At 40.3% G+C, this 21014-nt stretch overlaps 2 protein-coding genes across 2 annotated transcripts in view; one reads left to right on the forward strand and one right to left on the reverse strand.

The window, feature by feature from the left end:
* The window catches only part of LOC108599752 (elongation factor-like GTPase 1), a 63987-nt gene that overhangs the window by 3418 nt on the left and 39555 nt on the right, over nt 1-21014 (forward strand). The gene's annotated exons all lie outside the window — the stretch shown is intronic.
* Nucleotides 143-20509, reverse strand: LOC108598106. Its single transcript, XM_033293421.1, has 5 exons — nt 19160-20509; nt 3557-3705; nt 3405-3483; nt 1291-1441; nt 143-1237 (listed from the first exon to the last, which is right to left on the reverse strand). The coding sequence occupies exons 1-5, from the start codon at nt 20507-20509 to the stop codon at nt 549-551; spliced, it is 2418 nt and encodes an 805-aa protein (XP_033149312.1). The 3' UTR covers nt 143-548.

Here is a 21014-nt window from a genome sequence, read left to right on the forward strand (position 1 = left end):
CTCATTTAAATATTTCTGTTTCGATAACTACTAGTAAATGCAGCTTAATTCTAACATAAATAAGCAACTAAATTTCTAGAATTCTTTTTTGTTTTTTATATAAGTTAAATAATTTAAAATTGTATTAAAATTGAGGCCATGTTTACGTTACGTTACATGCAAAACAAATTAATTAAACAATTAGTGTATATATGCGTTAGCTGTGACGCGTAATTGTTTAATTAATTCGTTAGTTGTGTGCAATAAATACAAAATACGAGTATTAATTTAAAATTAAAATACGATCCACGTGCAGATCATTCAAATGCCATAATTGAAATGCTTAAGTTAAGGGCGCTTAGCTATGATTTTTTAAAATTTAAAATACGTTACGTGACGTGACGTAAAACCGCTGCTTACGTAGTCGGGCAGAGCTGCCCATCATTCTTTTTTTTAAGTATTTTTTGTTGTTGTCTCAGTCACAGTAGTTAGCGGTTTTGTTGTTTTTCAAAAATTGGTGGCTCATTTCAGAAAAATTTTGTGCTAGAAAAAAATTGTTAGCTACTAGTTTAGTTTGCTTGATCCCAGTCTATGGTCTGCTCAAACTCCAGCACGCGATCCCAAGGGAATTCCGGCTCAAACTCATCCGCATAAAGCGAACGCCGTGCACGGCTTGTCTCCGCTTGTGCGTTGGAATCCGACGCTGGCGTTTCGCTGCGCTCGTCATTGGAGCTGGTGTCCACTTGAAGCGTAGTGCGTGCCTCTGATTCTAGCTCACTCGACTGCGTGCTGCTGCTGGGCGCTTCGCGTTCCTCGGCTGCTGCTTCAATTGGTGGCGCCTCGCCGCGTCGCTCGTTATTGCGTCCATAGTTGCTGCCGGGAAAGCCGCTGAGCGTGAATTGATCGGGTCGGAAGTTGGGCGTACTGTGCGTATGCGTGTTCTCAGGGCGATTCAAATACTGATAGGAGCTGCCGCTCTGGAAGCTCTGATCCTGCGCCTGATAGTTGCTGCTGATGGCAGAGCTGCCAGAGGAGCCGCCATAGATGGGTCTGCCATAAGTGTCCTTTTGTCCGCCCAGCGAGCTGCTAACGCCGCCGCCGTTGCTGGGGCGATAGAAGGGTTTCTGCAGCTGATAACGCTTGGGCGGCTGAGCGCTGGGCTTGCGCACCGAGTAGCCAGGCTTAACGCACATCATGCCAAAGACGCGTATGCCGGGCACGCTGGCATAGGTGGGCTGATCATGCGCCATGGGTCCCTCTATAAAAGGGGCAGGATTAAGTTAAGATCGTTAGCTGCGCGTTCAAGCTTACCCATTTTGAAATGATCCGGACAGCGACAGATGACCAGATAATGCGATTTGCCAGTGCGTGTATTTTGCAGCGCCAGCAGCGACCAATCCTTGGGTGAGCGGCACTCGCGCATTTCGGTAGTTGCCTCGCAGGTTTTGGCCAGCGTAATTGCCTGTAAAGGGAGGGTGTGGAGTATGAGTAACTAGTGCATATGGTTTACAGTTAAGTCGTCTAGACAGTCATAATAGCAGAGCAATCTTCGCGTATGTGAGGCGGCTGTGCATTTATTAGACATTCACTTTGTCTGTGAGATTGCCCCACAGGGCGTGCCAAAGAAAGTTGCAACGCCTCTACCTAAAGTCGCGCTCTCTCTCGCTCTCTCTCAATCTTCGCTGGGAACTTTTGCTCTCTTTGTTGTTTATCATTGATCTGGCAGCAAATTGAAAGTTAACATGCAACAGGCGCTGCTCAAAAATCTGCCACCGATCCAAAGCGAGTGAGAAGCTACTGCAAGTAGCTGTCACTAGCAGTAGCAGCGCTGCTCAGCTAAAGTGCGCGGCGCGGTGTGGTGGGGCATGCTGCAGGGCAATGCTTGTGCCACATTAGCCTAAGCTTCAATTGCATGCCAATTGTTTTTGTTTTAGCGAACTTGCAACGCTTTCAACTCGCTTGACATGATTGTCCTTTAACAGTTTTCAGCTTTTGTTGTTGTTGTCAATAATTTGATTGACTTGCGGCGCTGTTTGCATGTGGCCTGCCAACATTTCCTTTCGCCCCGACATTGACTGCCAATTGCCTGCCATTCAGGTTAATGTGCAACATGCCCCAAGCCGCCACTTGTTAAGCTTTTGCTTGTGCTAGTTTATTGCTTTCTCACTTCTGTGCGCCTGTTAAAGGCGTTTTCATAATTTTTCGCTTACAACAAATGTGGCACTTAACGGTTGTTGTTGTTGCAAGTCTCCACACACTAGCGTCTAATTAAAACTATTAAATGTGGCTGCTTTATTAATGCATTTAGTTTGAAATTTGTGGCAGGCATGGAGCATGCCACTTATAACTCAATTAAGCGCTGCTTGCAACTAATTGCCTGTGCCACACACACACACAGCAGTTGCTTACGCTAGTGACTTGTGGGCGCTGTGGCATTGATCAATTGCAATTATGCTTGTTAGATCCTTCCAGGAACTGTTTACAGCACGCTATCTATGCCAGATCGAGTTTTAGTCGTGCAACTAGACACATGATCTATCATTGTTAGGCAATTACTTAGGCGCTACACTGTGGCAACAGCCGCAAGCCACAAGCCGCAAGAAGATGCAGCGAGTTTTTGAATTTCTGTTTGAATTTGCGGAAGTATTTTCAGCTGCGTGCTGCAGTTTTAACTTGCGAGTCATTGAAAACAATTATTTTGGCTACTACACTGTGCGAAATGTTTGTGTACAAGCAAGCAAAATTAAAAACTAATGCGTTGGAATTTAAAATTTTGATAAGCTTAAGCAATTTTTGAAAAATTACTTTAAATTTGTAGCTAAAATATGTTGCAATTAGCTATTTAAAGCTATAAATAGTTACAGCTAAGCTGACTGCTAAAAATGTCTATGATTTGATTTAAAATATTTAGCAACTACTACTTTAGAATTTTAAAAAAGTCTATGATTTGATTTAAAATATTTAGTAACAATTTTTTTTAAAATAGTTGCATTTAAATTCTTTAAAATATTAAGCTTTAAGTTATTAATAGCGCAATATTTGTTTAAATATTGTTTAGCTTTAAAAATGAGTCTCATAGCTTATAATTATTAAAGCTGTACAGCTATCAAAATTCACAAATTTACTAAACTACACTCCTTTTTTTGCTTAGTGTACAATATTTGCATTTAAAATTCATCGAATCTTTGTAGCTAAAATATTAAGCTTTAAGTTATTAATAGCGCAATATTTGTTTAGCTATAAAAATGCGTCTCAGTTGCTATGTTTATCTATAAATATTAAAGCTAGGCAAATCACACAAACTACACTCTCATTTTGCTTAGTGTATTGTGCCCACATGGGCGGCACCTCCTGCAGTGCAGCAGTCAGTTGTGCTCAGTGATTTGCGCAGTTTGCTGCTTAGATAGCAATGGAATGGAACATACCTTCTTTTTATTATCACCAACCAATTTGGTTGTGTGCTGATCATCCTCATTGAGACTGGCCGAGCAGGGATCACGATATCTGTGGAAAAAAAAGAAATGGCAAGACAGTTAGGGCTAGGGAAACTCCCACTGTGCGGCCGCTGCTGGCTCACCTTGATGGACAGGCGCATAGCGGTTGGGTGTAGTTGAGACGCACGTAGACAGCATTGCAGACCTGCTGGATGGCGCATTCGGGCAGTAGATAGATGTGTTGATTGTGTGGATAATAATGATATTTGGTGGGCTTTGCCGTCGCTGTCTTCTGCAAATAGCGTATAAAGAATTAGAATTTATGCAATTAAAACTGAGGCGTAGCAATCAGCACTAGTTAAAGAGTTTGAGACCCCGAGCCCAAGGCTTGACACTTGAAGTTATTTTTTGTTAGCAGCTTGTCAGTTTTGCAAATATTTGCAGCGCTTGTTTGTCTCTCACTTGTTGGGCAACGTTGACTGCGGCTACATGAGCCGTCTAAAGTGTTGCCAAAGCACATATTTGCCTTACTTGGATATATCTGCTGTATGTGTGTGTGTATTTGCCTCTTGGCAAGTGTGAAGCAGCATCGCTCTTTGCTGCTTTTTTTTTAATAACAACTCGAGTTGCAAGCATAAAATTGAAAACGGTTAAATGTAATAAAAGCCAGACAGCAAAAGATTCGAAGCATTCAAAGTAGCTGTGGCAAGGCAGGCAGGTTAATGGCAAACAAGACCCTCACATAATGCTACAAATTGCTGCACACACACACACACACATACACACACAAACCCAAGCGGAAACTATAATAGGAAGGGCAAACTTAGAGACTGCAGCAAAAAGAATCTTACAAAAGTTATTAAGAAATTGATGCAGCTAGCAAAAGGGAAGTCGTCTCTGTGTGTGTGTGTGTGTGTGTGTGTGTGTTGTGTGTGTGTGTGTGTGTGTTAACTGGCAAACGCACTTGCTTTTGGCATTTACTTGGTAATTTGCGCTAAAACAGCATTCCTCACTTCCTTCTACATTTACATGCCCCTGCCACTTTCTACGCTAAACTTTGAGCGCGCTGCATTTTAATATTGTTTGTTAAACTTTTTTATTTCACTGGAAATGCTACAAATTAAATAATCAGCCTGTGCTGGAATGCGTAAACATTGCATTTGCCACGCTTGTTTGCAACTTTGTTGTTAACAAAAAAACAAAGTGCAGCAACTAATTTTCTATAGTGTGTGTTTGGTTGGAAAGGGAAAATGCTAAAAGTTTATTGGTGTGCATTTCAAATGGAACTAATTGCACAAATTATATTTCAATTTGAAAAGCAGCAACAAATGCGCTTAAAGTTTAAATAAGCGCGCAGCTATTTTAAGTAAATGTAAATTTGTTAGTTGCACTTATTTAAGTGGGTCTTGATTTAAGCATAACTTAAAATGCCTTCTACTCAATTTAAATTGTTTTTAAATCACAGCTGCCTTTTGCTTATAATTATAAAAGCTAAAGTAAGCTCAAGCTCATTTTTAATTCAATTTATATAGTCAGCTGTGTCAGCTAATTTATCTGCTTACTATATATTGCATTTTTAGTTTGCTTATTGCTCTATATATTTATTGTATAACCTTTTGTTCCATCTTTTATTGCTCTATATATTTATTCTATAACATTTTGAGTTTGTTTATTGCTCTATATATTTATTCTATTACCTTTGTCATCAACTCTGCTCTTTCACCTTTCTTTTTGCAACTTTCTAATGCCACATCTTTCAACTTTTGCTGCATATTAAAGTGTTGGCCATAAATTCATTTGCCAAAAAACTTTGCGCCGTGTTGCACATAAAAGTGTCGCAAGCTTAGCCCCGAAAAACTTTGCTGCAAGTTGAGCTAATTGCAACTTGTAGATTGTTGACTCCTTGCTACTTAGCACATAATTGAACTAAACTGCTTTAAGGCCAAGCACAAATTGTTGTTGCTGTTGTTCAGCCGCTTCCCATGCCAATCATTTGCACTTGGAAAACAAGGCACAGTTGAGAGAAGGCCCGAAGGCTAGCGCTGCATCCGTTGCAAATGGCTTGTAGCCTAAGCCTGGCCCTAGCGCTGATTTAGCGCTATGGCTATGGCATTATTATTGAGTTTTACGGCTTGTTGTTGTTGTTGCTGCTTTGGCTCAGCTGTTTTGTCGCAGCTGTGCCAACTGTCGCCTCTTTGTGCGCTTGGGTCCAACGCGGCCTGCTCGCCTGTCTCTTTCACTTTGGCTAAGTACATTTTTAAATATTTACCATGTTTGTTGGACAAGCAACTGCCACAGTTGTTGTTGTTGCTGTTGCTGTTGTTGTTGTAGCTGTGTTGCTAACTAGGCTTTAGTTTAAGCAATTTTCCACGAATTGCAAATTAAAGCAAAGCTGCAGCAAAAAAAATAAAATTTGTTGCAAGTTTGCTTCGACATGGCAGCAGGTTAAAGTTCAGCCAGTGGCAGTTAGCACTAGCACTCCACCCCTCCCCTCCACAGCCACACTGCTGTTGGCTGTCACTTTTGTTTGGCTGCTGCCCCTTGCCCACCCAGGTGCCCACTTGAAAATCGTGTTGGAGCTGGCGCTCTTCGCTTGGCTAGTTGTTGTTGCTGCTGCTGTCGAGTGCTGTAGTCTCGCCTCATGGAGTGGCACGACCTTTTGCAGCAGCAGCAGCAGCCGCTACGAGTGCCATGAATTGCGTTTTGATTGAAAAGAAAGTGACATTTCCGTTGATTTCTTTTGCATTTTTCATTTACTCGCGCTTCTGTTTTTTAGTGCTTTGAAAGTTTGGTCAATGTTTGCTTTAGTTCTCAATTAAGCGCAGCGCAGCGCAACAAAAAAAAAACGAACACAAATGTGCGTGTTTGATTAGCTTTAAATATAAAGCGCAAAAATTCGCTTGATTTATGCCAGCAACAGTGAAATGAACTTTTAATGAGCGACAGCAGCAACAACAGCAACAATGTTGCTTGCCACACAATGTTGCACGCATGTAGCCAACTGACAGCGTACAAACTTATGCAAAATTATGCAGTTGCTGCGCCCTTGCCACATGCCACATGCCGCTGCTGACGACTTTCTACTGTAATTAATAAATAATTTCAAGATTTTCATTTTCATTTTCGTTTGTATTTGAATTTTAATTATGTGAAAGCTTTGCTATAATTTGTGCACTGTTTAAAAAGAACAGTAAATTAGCCAACATTATGCATACGAATTGTTGTTGGCAAGGGCTTTGCTTAATTTTTATTTAATTTGAAAGTGAAAACGCAGCGTTGTTGTTACTTAAAGAGCGTAAAATTTCCAAGTACCAACTTCAACAACAGCGTGCCCAACAACAACATAAATTTAAGTGTTATTATTGCTGCTGTGCATGTTGTTGTTGTTGTTGTTGCTGCCACTTGTTTGTTCTCTGTGTTAACTGTAGTCTCTCATGCAAATCCATGCCATACATGCGTTTGTTTTGTTTGCTTTTTCCGGCTTTGCTAGCAAATTGATTGCCATCTGCAACATGCCTTAAAGCAACAGCAGCAGCCACAGCAGCAGCAGCAGCAGCAACATGATTTTAGCTTAAACATTTTTATGGCTTTCAATAGTGCTGCGACCAGCGGGCATAATTAAGTTCTACAAATAAATAAACAATAGACTGAGCTGCAGTTCAAAGTTCAGTTGCTCTCAGCTGCGTAACTGATGCTGGCCAAGCTCGCATTACATATTTTGCTATGTTTAGTTAGCCGCGCATCGTTTTTTATTACAGCAACATAACTTGTCTTGCCGGATGGGCCATGCCTTGCGTTTTGTAGCAGCAGCAGCAGCAACATGTTGCTGTCGTGCTTATGAGCTAAGTGTAACGCGTTTTGCTGGCCAATGTCTTTGGCCAAAAGCGGCGCAGATTGCATCAAAAGGCAGTCAACCGAGCTGTAGCCAAGCGGGTGTTGCAGACGCAATGTGCAGCACAATTACATTATTTTTGCTTGCAACAACAGCAACGTCGTTGTATAATACCCAATGTGGCACAAGTGGCAACATTCCTGTTGGCCAACAGCTGCAGCTTAGCAATGTTTAGAATTGTAATTGTTGCTGCAGCTTTTAATGTGTCAAATGCCACATGTTGCTGCCATTGCTACTGTTGCTTGATCAGCCATAATTTGTACTAATTTGTTTCTAATGCCTTTGTCATATTTTTGTGCCTTGTCATAAGCACTGACCATAATAAACTTGTTGCTGCTTGGCTTACAGTTCGTGTTATAATGCGCAGTGCCGTAATATTTTTCTTTATGCTTAATTGTGCTTACTTATTACGCTTATTGCTGTTTGCTGTTTGGCTCGCTATTTGGCCGAGTTTATTGTTCTAGTTATCTGTGTTAGCCTCTAACGTCCAGCGCCCCATTGGGAACGCTCTATTAACAGTTCTTTTTGGCTATTGCTGCTGTTGAGTTTGTTGAACTTTTAACGAGTTTACACATGTGTGTGTGTGTGTGTCTGTGTGTGTGTGTTTGTTTGTTTTCTAATGAACCAAACTGCATTTTGCTTACACTTCAATGTCAGTTTGCCTTTGTATTATTGCTGGCAGTCATAAGTTTTCTAAGCTAATGATGTTTATTGATTTTTATATGGGCTTTTATTAATGTTGCAATGTTGTCAATGCTTAGATTTTTTATAAAAATGCTTGGTATTTTTTTGTAGAACTTTTCTAACAGCAATTAAGGTTAATAGATAGGGGTAAACGTTTATTAATGAATGTGTATACTTAAAAGTTTGACAGAGAATTGAGCAACGTTCTATTTTAGTTATAGAACATGAAAGTCTTTCAATATGTAGCGATATCGTATATAATATAATATATATCGATCAAAAATAGTGCGAACTTACTGAATAGTAAGTTGTTAATATATTTTGCATCTATTAAAAAAAGATTATTGTTTATAAAAGAATTTTAATCGATTAGCCTCGAATATATTTTTATATTCATTGGTATTAAATATCTAAAGTAAGTTAGGCAATGTCGCTGACATTAATATTTTTTATTTATGAAAAGAGTAACTGACATTAGTTAGCACATGATTTGCAATACTTTGAGGTCGATTTATAATCGATTTAAGTTATTAGCCACGAATATATTTTAATATTCATATCTAAAGTAAGTAAAGCGTTGTCGTTGGCATTAATATATTTTATCTATAACGAAAATAACTAATATAAAACTAATATAATATTATAATATTAATTAATTATCAATTTATGTTGTATATAAAGATCGAATTCATTCGTTAAGCTCATTGCGTGCTATTAAACTATTGCTCTACTTTCAACAAGCCCTACGCTAAAAGTTACGTATACGTAACATTGACACACTCACTTTCTTTGGAGCAAACATTGCCTGGCTGGCCTGGCCTGCTTTTTACTGCTTTGCTACAACTTTCAATACACAATTTGGCTAGGTCTAGGAAATTCACTTAGAAATGTAACCATAATCGCTGTGAGGCTGACGCTGGTCATTTACCTCACACAAAGCCAAAGTCTTGAGACCGCAAATGGTCAAAATGTTTACAATGTTGATGTTCAAACAAATGCTTACCGCCTCGACTGAGCCACTGGGCGCAGAGGGCGGGCGGGCGGTGTAATTTGGTTTTGTTATTTCTAAAAATTTGTACATTCTTTGTTCGCATCGTCTACTACTCACTCACGTACTCAGCTGTGGTCATTGTTATTTCGCTTGGCGCTTACCTGCAAAATGAAAAGAAAGCGAAATTAGTTAGACGCTTGTTTGTTGCTCATTTCGTTTTTCGGCATTGGTAATAGCAATAATAATAATAATAATGATAATCATTTTAAGCGCGCAAAGAGAGTGGGGGAGAGCTTGCTATAAGAAATAAGTCAACAACTTTCTTTCTACTGCGGCATGTAAAGTTGGCATGTAAATGGCAATATGAAGTCATTAGCGTTTTTGGTCTGAAGAAGCCGCCACAAATTTCAATTAAAGCTGCAAGAGCAACAGACAATGTTGCTGCGCCTAATTATTGCATTTGTTAGTCTTCATTGCCTTTGTCTTTGTCTTTTTTCTCTCTCTTTTTTAAAATGTAGTGCGCGCTTGCGAAGGCCTTGAGGCCAACACTTTCTTCAATGAACTTTCTTTGGCTTTAGCTGCAGCTGCGCCTGCAGCGTCAACGTCGCTTTTGTTTTTGCTGTTGCAAGAATGCTTTGAATTTGCTTTTTGCATTTTGTGTTAATTATAGCGCGCTTCCTATTTGGTTGGACTGCTGTAGGGCTAATGTCTATATATCAGTTCTCGATTAAAAAGCAGTCGGCAAAGAGCAACTTTTTTCACAGTTTTCGTCACAGTCGTGACATGTTCAAATGACTTGGCGACAAATACCAAGTAAATTTTTCTTTTGGGCTTACTTTGGTCAATAACTAACTTCAACTTGTGTATGCCTTTTGTGGCTCTAACCTCAATTTGCATAGCCAAATATGGTCAAGTCAATTTTGTATAAGATGCGCTCATAGATTTTGATTGCTTACGGCAATAGCAATAGCGCTCATCAAATAGTTATAAAGAGGCAAGCAACTGTACATCGAGGCAACGGAGCAACGGTTCGACAATTCAGAACGTAACTAAATAAGCTTGCAACATTTACAGCTATCAATCATATAATTAAATGAATGATAATCAAAATGCCTGCTTAGCTTTGAGTTTGAGATGCGATTGTGTGTTGCTGTTGCTGTTGTGTTGCTGTTGTCGGCGGCGGCGGCGGCGCGTCTATTATTAGTGGTAATGATAAGCAGCCATGAATTGAGCGCGTCTCCAGGCACCGTTAGGCCAGGCCAGGCAGCTTTAGCATATATAAATATAGCAATGTATATTCATTCTCACAGGCAAGTACAAGAGCGCAGACCTGACCGCGCACCCACCAGCGCCAACTGTTGCAACTGGCAACAGCAACAACAAATTTAGCACGCCAAGCGAACAGTCAGACACTTGTTGTTGTTGTAGTCTGCGCATAGCTTAGCTTTAGCTTTAGCTTTCATTTTAAGCCAGGTGACAGGCAGCTATGAGTAGTTGTAGTTACATCGCTGCTGTCTTTTGCTGCCACATTAATTTATTAGTTGCACTTGCAATTGCTGTTGTTGTTGCTGCTGTTGTTGTTCTGCTTGTTGTAAAAGATACGCATACACATTGCGTTACTTTCTGCTTTGCTTTTTTGCATTTATGTCGCTGCAGCTTGTCGCCTATCAAATTACTGCTGCAACATGGCCAGCACATACATATCTGCGGTATGTTGCTGGTTGCTGGTTGCCAGTCGAGCCTGCTTGGCTTGTTAGCTGAAAATGATAAATTGCTGGTGCATGCGGCGTGGGCTTATCGCGTATTGCAAGCGACAAGCCGCAATCTGATTAGAAATTCTAGCACTAAGCACTTTTACTGCTTAGAAAGCATTTGCATTTGCAATCAATCAATGCGCGCAGCGTTGCCAGCTGTTGACAAATTATTAATTGCACACATACAAATGCTTAGTTTATGACTTAGAACGTCATAATTATAACGCAGCGTTGCCATATATATAGCATGCTTATTAAATGTCATTAGCGTTGCCACCTGGCAATATTATAACGCTTTGAGCAGCTCTATAGTATTTTTGCTTTGTTGCTACTGCACTGTTTTAAATATTTAAGCATAAAAGTGTTGCCACTTGGCATATTTGCTTTATTTGTAGCTTATTTAGTTGCACTCTGCACTCTTTTATAGCAGCGGAGTTGCCACTTTGTGGTTTCGAAAGTTTTATTGCACTAAGTTTATAGCTTATAGTATGTACTAAAGCTGCGTGTGCTTAGAAATGTCTTAAGCTCAATTTTATTGCAACAATATGCTAAAAGCAGCGTTGCCACTTTATGAGCAACATTTAAATTGCGCTGAACTGCTCAATTTTATTATTTAGAAAGGCGCAATTAAACTTTATGAGCTCACAGCGTTGCCACTAGTTTCAATAATGATGTCCAGTAATGTTTGCGACTGCTGTTTTATATATTTACACAACACTCTATCAATTCTTCAGTTATATATATTTATACAACACTCTATCAATTCTTCAGTTATATATATTTATATACAACACTCAATCAACTCTACAGTTGATCAGCGCACACGCATAAACCTGCCAGCTGTTTGGCAAAGCTGCCACAAATTTTGCTGCGCCTGCCCATCAGCTCTATATATATGCTATATGTCTAGGTCTGGTGTAAAATTCGCTCATTAATTTTGCGCGAAGCTGCACAGCGCCCTCTCGACTGACATTGATTGAAGATGCGCGCGCTCAGTTGTGGGCTCCCAAGCTCGCTAATGATTAATAAAGCAACAAAAAAAATAAATAAAACCGAGAGCAGTCTTGTGGCTTTCCATTTTCCATGGCTCTGAACCTAGTGAACCCAATTAGTGGTGACCATGTTGCTGTTGCTGCTGCTGCTGCTGCTGCCTCGCCAAATGACACATATAATGCGCTCAGCTAGTTTTCCATTTCGCGTTGACACGCCTACAACACACGCTTTTAGCCCACTAAAAAAAAGAGTTGGCAACAACAACTTTTGCTTTTTGTTGTGCTAAACTAAAAAATATTGATGTAAATGATAAACTGCGCGATGACTTTATGATACAAGTTGGCTATGGCTGTGGCTTTGGCTTTGGCTTTGGCTTTGGCCTAAAGGGAGGGGCTATGGTTAGAAAGCGCATTCTCTGCGCTGTGGCCTTTGCCAGCGCGTCCATAATTGCTCGATTGTTGTTGTACCCTTTTTGCACCATTTTGTTGCCATGGGAGTTTGGCTGCTCCTGCTGCTGCTGCTGCTGCAGCCACAACTTGCAATTCCTAGTTGGCATCTTCAGCTTTTGTGGCTTTTGTCCATTTACGTTTTAGGCTGCGTTTCGTGCGCAATTTGTTATTTTAATGATTTCGATGGAATCTGCCTGGCCTAAGTTCAGCGCACCCCCCCACCAACCACATAATTGCGCGGGTGTTGCTGTTGTTGGCTGCTGCTGTATTTGGCGCTGCGAGAAAGTAGTCAATGCCTACATTCAAATGCAGTTACTGGCTTAAGTGTTTACACGCCTCACATGCATACACACACACACACACACACACATATAAAATAGCAGTAGCTGACAAATGCACAACAGCAACAATTGCTTACAAATTGCTGACAACAAACAGCACAGTAGTTGCCTCTTGTATGTGTGTTCGCCCCACTGTGCACATTGTGCGCATATTCTATGCAGCTCTTTTTTCTAACAATATTTACGCTTGCCATTAGTTGAGTGCTCAGTGCTGCTAACAACTTCCAATATCCGTTAGCAACAACAACAACAAAAGGTTCTGCAGCAATTGCTAACGCCTGCGTCTTTAGCTTTGGAAATTGACACTTTTGCTTAAATTGTGTCAAGTTGTCGCCAGCAATAGCAGCAACAGCTTCACAGCAGCAACAGCAATCAGCTGTCAGTGTGTCAGTTGTGTTGGCCTGAATGAGAGCAAAAATAACTGACCACGCCAGTTGATAAAATGCGCACTTGTTATGTGGGTTATTGATTGAAAATGAAATGAAATTAAGTGTAGAAATTTAACTGCATTAATTAAAGCTTATCGCTTGTTTTAAGTGGAGCTCTGAGCAATGCAAATTGATTTAGCCTACGCACTAAAGTTAGCTTAAAATGTTTAAAAATTAATGTGCTCAACTTGCTTAAAATAGCAATAAATCATTCAAATGGCCGATTGTAGCTGCTGCAGCATTTTAAAGCCATTTAGAGCAATTAATATCAAAATCTCAAGCTAGTACAATCAACAGTAGTTAATAATGATAAGCAAAACAACCTCACATTCCTAGACGAAAGCCCCAGTAGCTAAGGCTGCCTACCTGAAGCTTAAGCTTTAACTTTAAGCCGACAGTTATATAAATAAATAAAAAAATAAAATAATTTATACAGCTATAGTTATGGTTAGCAATTAAATAATATTTCTAGCTGTAAATCCCATGGATAAGAAAATATTATAAGCTATGCTATATGCAAGTTTTAGCTTTAGTCTCAAATAACCAACTTGGAACCTTCGCAAACTGTCACAGTGGCTGCCTTCAACTTACTGAGGCAGCAGCAGCAGCTGTTTATGCTCTTTGTATATCCCTAATTTATGCATTTTTAAGTCCATCATAAAGCAAGAAGCAACACAGAAAGGAAGCAACGTATCTGTATCTATGAAATTTATGTAAGTCATGTAACTGGCAAAGCAAAGTGAACAAATTATGCGCCCCGCCCAGCTGGCAAAACTTTTGATGCATTTTAAATGCCAAGAGCTCAAGAAATTATAATTTTTTATACATTGTTGTAGCAGCAGCAGCAAAAAATAACAACAAATTAGCAATTTAAATTGTAGTAGAGCGACAAAAGAATAAACAAATTTGCTATGCAAGCTGCATGCAGCGCAAATGTTGCAGCAACATGTTGCCAAGAGAGATTGCTTTGGTGTCAAAATGCTGCAGCCACGCCCACTTGCAGCAAAAGTAGAGTAAAAGTTGTTTGCAATAAAAACAAAAAAAAAAAAATAAATAACAAATTTAGAAAATTTAGCCGTTTGCCGCTTTATTTGTTTATGTTGATTGCATTCACCTGTTCGAGTCTGTTGCATTGCTCTTTGGCTCTGCTTGCTTGCCACATGTTGCATGTCTGCTGTACACTTTGATTTGAGGAAAGTTTTGATAGATGCATATCAGCGTTTTGTTGGCCAGTCGCCTTTCAATGGCCACGTTAATTGCTGGCAAGCATAGAAATTGCTGAATTAAACTAAAGGTCAAAAGTGGCCAAACTGATTGATGCCCCAGAGGCCAAAAGCGCGCACTACTAGGCCAACAACACAAAGCAAGAAAGAAAGAAAAAACTTCTACAGTTCGTGGCGCATCATTTTCCAAAAAAATTTATTTTTTTTTCTGCTTAATTTTTAGTTCTTGTTTTTAGAAAGTACAATAAATTTATAGACCATAAACGCTGTGGCTCCGCAGGCTTTATAAATTATTTATCAATCTTTTTTTGTTGTAGACTGTGTTGCAATTGAATTAGCCATAGACAATGGCAACAATGTTAAGATTGGCAACAAAGCGAATTGCAATTGGTTATTTTTTTTTTGCTTGTGCTCTATGCACAATTACACGACCTAGAAAACCAAAGCAGCAGAAAAAGTAACAAGGCCCAAACCAAATGCAAAAAGACAAAATCAAAGCTGAACTTCAAGTTGTGCAAGTCGCAGTCGAAGTTTGATTGCTTAGTGTGGGCAGTGGGGGGTGCGGGGGGCTTAGTTTAATGCAAATAGTTTACAATTAGTTGGCCGAAATGCGAGTGAGATCTTAATTTGCTTCGTGCGCTCGTGAGAGGGGCACAGACAGAAGATGTGTTTGGTCAATGTCAGGTTTCGGCTTTTTTGGCTTGAACTTGTTGTAGTTTGTTTTAACTAGAGCTATTACTAATTTTAGACAGGCACAACTCTCACTCTCTCGCATTTAAAGGAAAGTGCCGCGCTTGAGTTGTAAGAAGGGCAAATGGTGGCGCTCGCTCTACTTCATATTTCAATCATGTAATTGCTGAACTGCAAAAATATTATCTCAGATTCGTATGATGCAAGTAGTAGCGCCCAGTCATGCTGCCAAATGAGGCTATAAAAATATATAAATAAATATAATTGTTTGGAGCTGCGTGGCTAGTTTCACTTTTCAATTTCGCACGCCTGTTAATATTTACTTTTGCGCTTTTAGGCACTAATGAGGGCAAACAAGCGCGACTGCCTGTATATAACAATTCTTTATCTGATAAATTATAGTGATTAGTGTATACACTGCGAGATTCTCTCACACAAGCGCTTTGTTTACTAAGCAGTGCAATTTTGAGTGCCAGAATGCCAGAGAGTAAAACTTTTAAAGACTGAATTTGAAAAACAATTTTAGCAACAATTTTCGGGAAAATTAAAGAAGTGGCTTATTTAATATAAGTGCAGTCTAAACATTTTAACGTACATTTGATATTAAAAATATATAAAAATTCCAAATAGTTGCATAGTTAAATATATTTGTATTAGGTTTTAAGTTTATCTAGGTGAAAGGCTAAAATCTACATTAGTTGCTAAAAGAATTATATATGTTTATAGTTTTTGCTGAGTTGAAAGATTTATCTATTTAATATATAAATATTGCAAAGTTAAATATATTTGAATTTGGTTATAAGTTTATCCAAGTCTAAGCCTAAAATCTACAGTAATTGCTATAAGAATTATATATGTTTATATTTTAAATTAAAAATATATAAAAATTCTAAATAGTTGCTTATATATATTTAAATTTGGGTTTAAGTTTATCCAAGTCTAATTGTAACCTAAAATCTACAGTAGCTGCTAAAATAATTATATGTTTATAGTTTTTGCAGAGTTGAAAGATTTATCTATTTGATTCTAAATATTGCAAAAATAAATATATATGGTTTTAAGTTTATCTAGGTAGATACAGCAGATGCTAAATTTGTTTATAACTATTTAATATCTTTGAGCACAGTCTATGCAATTTGCTTGGCTAAACAAATTTGCGGCTCTTTCTAATTGCAAGTAAAAGTTAAAGTTGATAACTATGTTTAATAAATCAACAAAGCGGTCGCTCGCTCGTTCGCTTTGCATGCAAAACAACAAACCCTTTCTCAAATGTAATCACAGCTTAGAAAGCAGCAGCAAACAAAAAGCAGTGAGCGAGGCTAGAAGCCCACAGAGCTGTAGTTAGACTGTAGATCTGACTGTAGATCGCTGCGGCTTTCTTTTGGCGGCGCGGCATTGTTCGATATTTTCCTAATCTAATATGTACAAAGCTGCGATTGTGCTGCTATGTTTTGCTTGAATGCATTTTCATTTGCATTGACTCACGCTCGCTGTTGTGTCTTGTAATTGCTTGCAGCATAAATTAGCATAAAGTTTGTCTTGGCTTAACGGTTAACAAGCGATTGATAGATCAACAAGCCAGGCCACAAGAGTTTGCGCTAATAAAGTCATGACAGGCAGCTCAACTTGACAATGGCAGCTTGTTTCATGCTCATGACTTTGATATATATACATACTATATGCTATATGTAATGCTTGACTAAGTCTAAGTCTAACGCTGTCCAAGCAGCTGCTACAAATTTTTACACAATTTTTTTATATCACTTTTTCAAAGGTTTGTTTAACTGCAATTCACTTTTGCTGCTGCTGCTGCTGTTTTATTTGCTACACAGTCTATGATTATATGCTCTATGCCTTATGAAATTGTTGGTGTCATTGTTATGCGGCATGTGGCACAAGCTGCAGTGAAACTGCTTACAACGCAGCGCTCGCTCGCTCGCTGGCTCGCTGGCTAATGCATATGTAAAAGCCAATTAATTGCTAACTGGGCAAAAAGCAGGGGCAGCAAGATAAGCAGCAAGTGTGTGGCATGTACTGGCGCATGCCACAATGCAGCAGCAGCAGCAGCAGCAGCAACATTTTGTGTCTGCCCACTAATTAAATAAACTAAGAGCCGTATGAGAACAAAAAAACAAAAAGAAGTCGCAAGTTGCATCATCACTGACCTAAGCGGCATGTAAATTCCCATAGCTAACGGTACACACACTCAGAGCTCAGATATATATAATTAAAGTCACATTTGGCTGCCTCAGCAATTATTTATGATTTTCCAATCGGCATTAAGAGAATCTTCTCTTAGCTTTGTGCTGCGCCCCATTAGCGCCTCTTGAACTCTTTGATTTATTCTAAATCCAAGTCCAAGCTTAGAAAGCGTGTAAATTAAATGCCAAGCGAAAGTTGTTGCTTGGCCTTTTGTTACTAATTCTATGCAAATTAGCTGACAACTTTTTGGCTTCTTTATAACAATTAGAGAGAAAAAAAACTAATATTTCTATCACTCAAACAATGTGTTAATTGTAAGCTCAAGCTACAGCTCAGCTGCTGCTAAAACAAAGCATGGAAAACACAAAAATAAAGCAAATCTGTGCTTAATCGTTAATTTATGATATTTCTAGCGGTAAACGACAGGCAGCAATCAGCGACTCTCTTGCGCTCTCTCGCAGTTGGAATCTTAACGCTTCGCTGCGCATCTTCTGACCATTTCGAATTGAGCGTGAGCCAGCTGCATGGGTAGCTACTAAAGTTGTGTGTGTTGCTTTGTTTTTGATTAACTTTAATTTGAGCTCAAGAGACACAACCTTGAATTTTAAATTTTTTTAATGCTTATTTACATCATAGCACAGGCAGTTAATGAATGCACGAAAATTGATAAAGCGTCAATGAGTTATGAGTGGCGGAGAAAGCTTAAGAATGCTATAGAAATGAACGGAAGCAACAATAAAGAAAACAGACGCTTAGAATTTGATGAAAAGGATTTGAAAACAAAAAATGTTGCTATAAGGTTATAGGAATTTTTTGTTAGAAGTTATGTTTGTTATAAAAGAAAGCTGCACATAAGGCATTAAAATAAGTAAAATGCTGTAATTACAGTTTTTAAAGCGCAGCAATAAAATTAAAGAACGTAAAGCTAAGCTGCGAATTTCTTTGTGTTGCTTCTCCTTTCGAAATTCACTTAATATACGTCAAACTATTTGTGGCATGCTTAAGGATATAAATGAATTGGCACCTTGTGACCAAAAGCAGACGCCACAGTAATCAACATGCCAGCAGCTCATATAAAATCGCAGAGTTCTAAGCGTCGTTTAGCTATTTAGCGCATGCTTAAAGCTTAAAACGGCAAACTAAAGGCGCCAGCAAGTCAAGTCAATGGCAAAGCAATTTCCAAAGCGGTAAGCACAATTAAAGACTTCATTAGACACAAGCGCCTGGCTAGCCTAGTTAGGCATGAAGAGCGGCCCAAAGAGGCGGCGCTGAACTTTGACTTTGTGCAGTGAAGGGAAGAACCTAACGCAATTTGAAATGCAAGTTGCTGTTGCTGTTGCTGCTGTGTCAACCTGTTGCATTATGTGTTTGTGTGTCACGTAGCGCATGCAGCATTGATACGTGCGACTCGCTCAACCTGTCGTTAATACATAGACACACACACAGATATGTGTGTCGGTCGATCAGCGTTCCCAAGCAACACACATTGGCCATAAATTATGTCGCTGCAGGTTTTGTTGCAATTGCAATTGGCAACACACACACACAGACACAGACACATCAAAAATTTATAGGTCAGTAGTTGTGGCTACAAATTGGCCAAACTAGCGAGTGTGGGCTGGCATTTTGATGAAATGTGAGCACAGCTGCTGCGCTGCTGCTGCTGCTGCTGTCAGCCAACCAGCAACTGTTGCTGTTGTCAAAATATCTTTTTGTGTTTTTGTCCAGTTAGCCCAAAAAGTGACCCACAAGACAACTGAAAGTTGCTGCTGCTATTGTCTTGCGCTTGTTGCTGTCGTCGTCGTCGTCGTCGGGCTAACATTATGACAATCGATTTGCAATGGGAAAGCCAAATGCCTGCCAGGCGCTCCATTTATAACAAGTGGCTGCGGATAACTCTATAGACTACAAGCAACTGTTGCTGTGTTGCTGCTGTCGATTGGCCTAGCTTGTTACAGTTTAAGTTCAAGTTGTAGCAATAATTCTGCATTTGACATTTGTTGCTTTTTGCTTTTATAAAACGTTTCGTTGCTGCATTGTCTAGCGTTCTAATTAAGCGGCAACATGTCAGCGGCGCTGCCAATTAATATAAAACTTACCTTGTTATCCTTGTTGTTGGCATTCAGACCGCCCAGCTTCTGTTGATAGTATTCCTCTCTAGCATTTGTATTGAGGCTGTCAATAAGCGCCGAGGCATTCACATGAGCATCATAAACTAAAGGCTCAGCTGCGGTCGATACAGTTTGACTGCTGGCAGCAATGGGTATATTGGCTGTTGGTGTGCGCGTATAAAGTTGCTCCAGCGGCAAAGTAGCAGCGCTGCTGGCCAAAGTGCTGCTGCTGCTGCTGCTGCTGGTGGTTGTAACTGTTTTTACAGGCAACTTGGTTTGCTTTTGCTGATAGCTGTTGCTGCTAAGCTTTTGTTTGGTGCTGCTGCTGCTGCTGCTGGGTGTGCTGGGCTTGGCTGCTGCTGCTGCATTGGCAGCAGCAATGCTTACGCTGCTGGGACGCTGTCCGCCGCGCTTCAACGCTGCTGTTACCTTATGGCCAAAAGGACGTTTAGTGCCGCGCAGCTTATGCTTGCCGCTGAGCGTGCGTTGATTGCCAACGCTTATGGTTGTGCTGCTGTTGGGCTCCGCATCGGCAGCAGTTATAGCAGCAATATTGTTATTCGAACGCGCAGCAACAAACTGTTCGTCCATATCGGTGGCGCCAGTAGCGCCTTCGCCACTAAGCGTAGTTTGTTCCTGCTCCTCGCTGTTGGACTGCTCCGTTTGCAGCGTTTCCTGCGCCAATGTAGTCAGCGCTGGCGCTGTAGTCTCAGCCATATTGGTTGCATACTCGTAGCTTTGATCTGTTGTTGTTGGCAGCTTATCCATTAACGTAGTTTGCGCTGTTACTTCAGCTTGTAGCGCTGCCTGCTCAGCCATTGTATGCTGCAGTTCCAGCAACGTTGTTTCATCCAGCAGCAGCGTCGGATCTGTTTCAGCTTCGGTGTAGCCTGTGCTTGGCAGCGTGCTTTGCTCCTGCTGCTGCTGCTCGGACGACGACGACAGCAACTGTTGTGTGCTGCTGCTGCGCGCTGAAGTTGCTTCCTGCCTTATTAACTGCTGCTCTTCTATGTCCAGCGTTTCTTTAAGGCGCGCCACACGCTCCACTATTCTAGCCAGCATATCCTTTTGTGGTTCGGGCAAATTTTTCGTATCCAGCTCCAGCAGCCTGTCGTATTTTTTCATATTACGCTTTACAGTTTCAATGTCAGCGCGTGTTTTGGCAGCTGGCGGCGTTAGCGTTGGATTTAAACTTGGCTCTGCCATAAAATGTGTGCGCGCGCGTCGATTGCTATAGCCGACGAGCTCTATAACGCCGGGATATTCCGCAGCGCTCAGCTGCAGCGTTAACACAATAAACAGCGCCAAGGCGCAACTGCAAGCAGCACTAAGCGCCATGCTGCGATTTTTGAAAATTTGTTGAAACACACGCGTTTACTTTTGAATTAAACGTTATTTAAGCTTAGCTTTTATTTTTGGCTAACACATGTGCCTGCTTTTGAGTGTCAACTAACTGTTTTTTTCTTTTGGTTTAAGCTCACGACACACACCACGTTTGAGTTCGAGTCCCAAGTCTCTAAGCTGCAATTCAAAGTCAAGCTCAAAGTCTAACAGCAGTTGGCAACTTGTCGCAGCTCACTTTGGCACAGCTTTTCTCTCTCTTGGTGTCTATTCTTTTTACAGTTTTTTCTTTCTTTACTTTTTGTAACTAAACCCGATCGCCAGTTTGTTGCGCTGTCTTCTAACGTCTTCTTACAAATGTTTCCAACGCCGTTGCGGCAGCCTCTTTTAAAAATTTTCAACCGGAAAAACGCTGCCGCAGTCGCTGTCGCTGCCGCTGCCGCAGTCGCAGTCAGCGTCGTTGTCGTTGCAGACTTTTCTCCCCCAGCTTTGGCACAGACCG

Source organism: Drosophila busckii, chromosome 3L, assembly GCF_011750605.1.
Source record: "Drosophila busckii strain San Diego stock center, stock number 13000-0081.31 chromosome 3L, ASM1175060v1, whole genome shotgun sequence".
Lineage (NCBI taxonomy): Eukaryota > Metazoa > Arthropoda > Insecta > Diptera > Drosophilidae > Drosophila > Drosophila busckii.

Coding starts and splice junctions, on each gene's coding strand:
- LOC108598106 (XM_033293421.1), bottom strand. CDS start 20,509: ATGGCGCTTAGTGCTGCTTGCAGTTGCGCCTTGGCGCTGTTTATTGTG. Junction 1,442..3,404: donor TTGGTGATAATAAAAAGAAG/GTATGTTCCATT, acceptor CTCCCTTTACAG/GCAATTACGCTGGCCAAAAC. Junction 1,238..1,290: donor TCCGGATCATTTCAAAATGG/GTAAGCTTGAAC, acceptor CCCCTTTTATAG/AGGGACCCATGGCGCATGAT.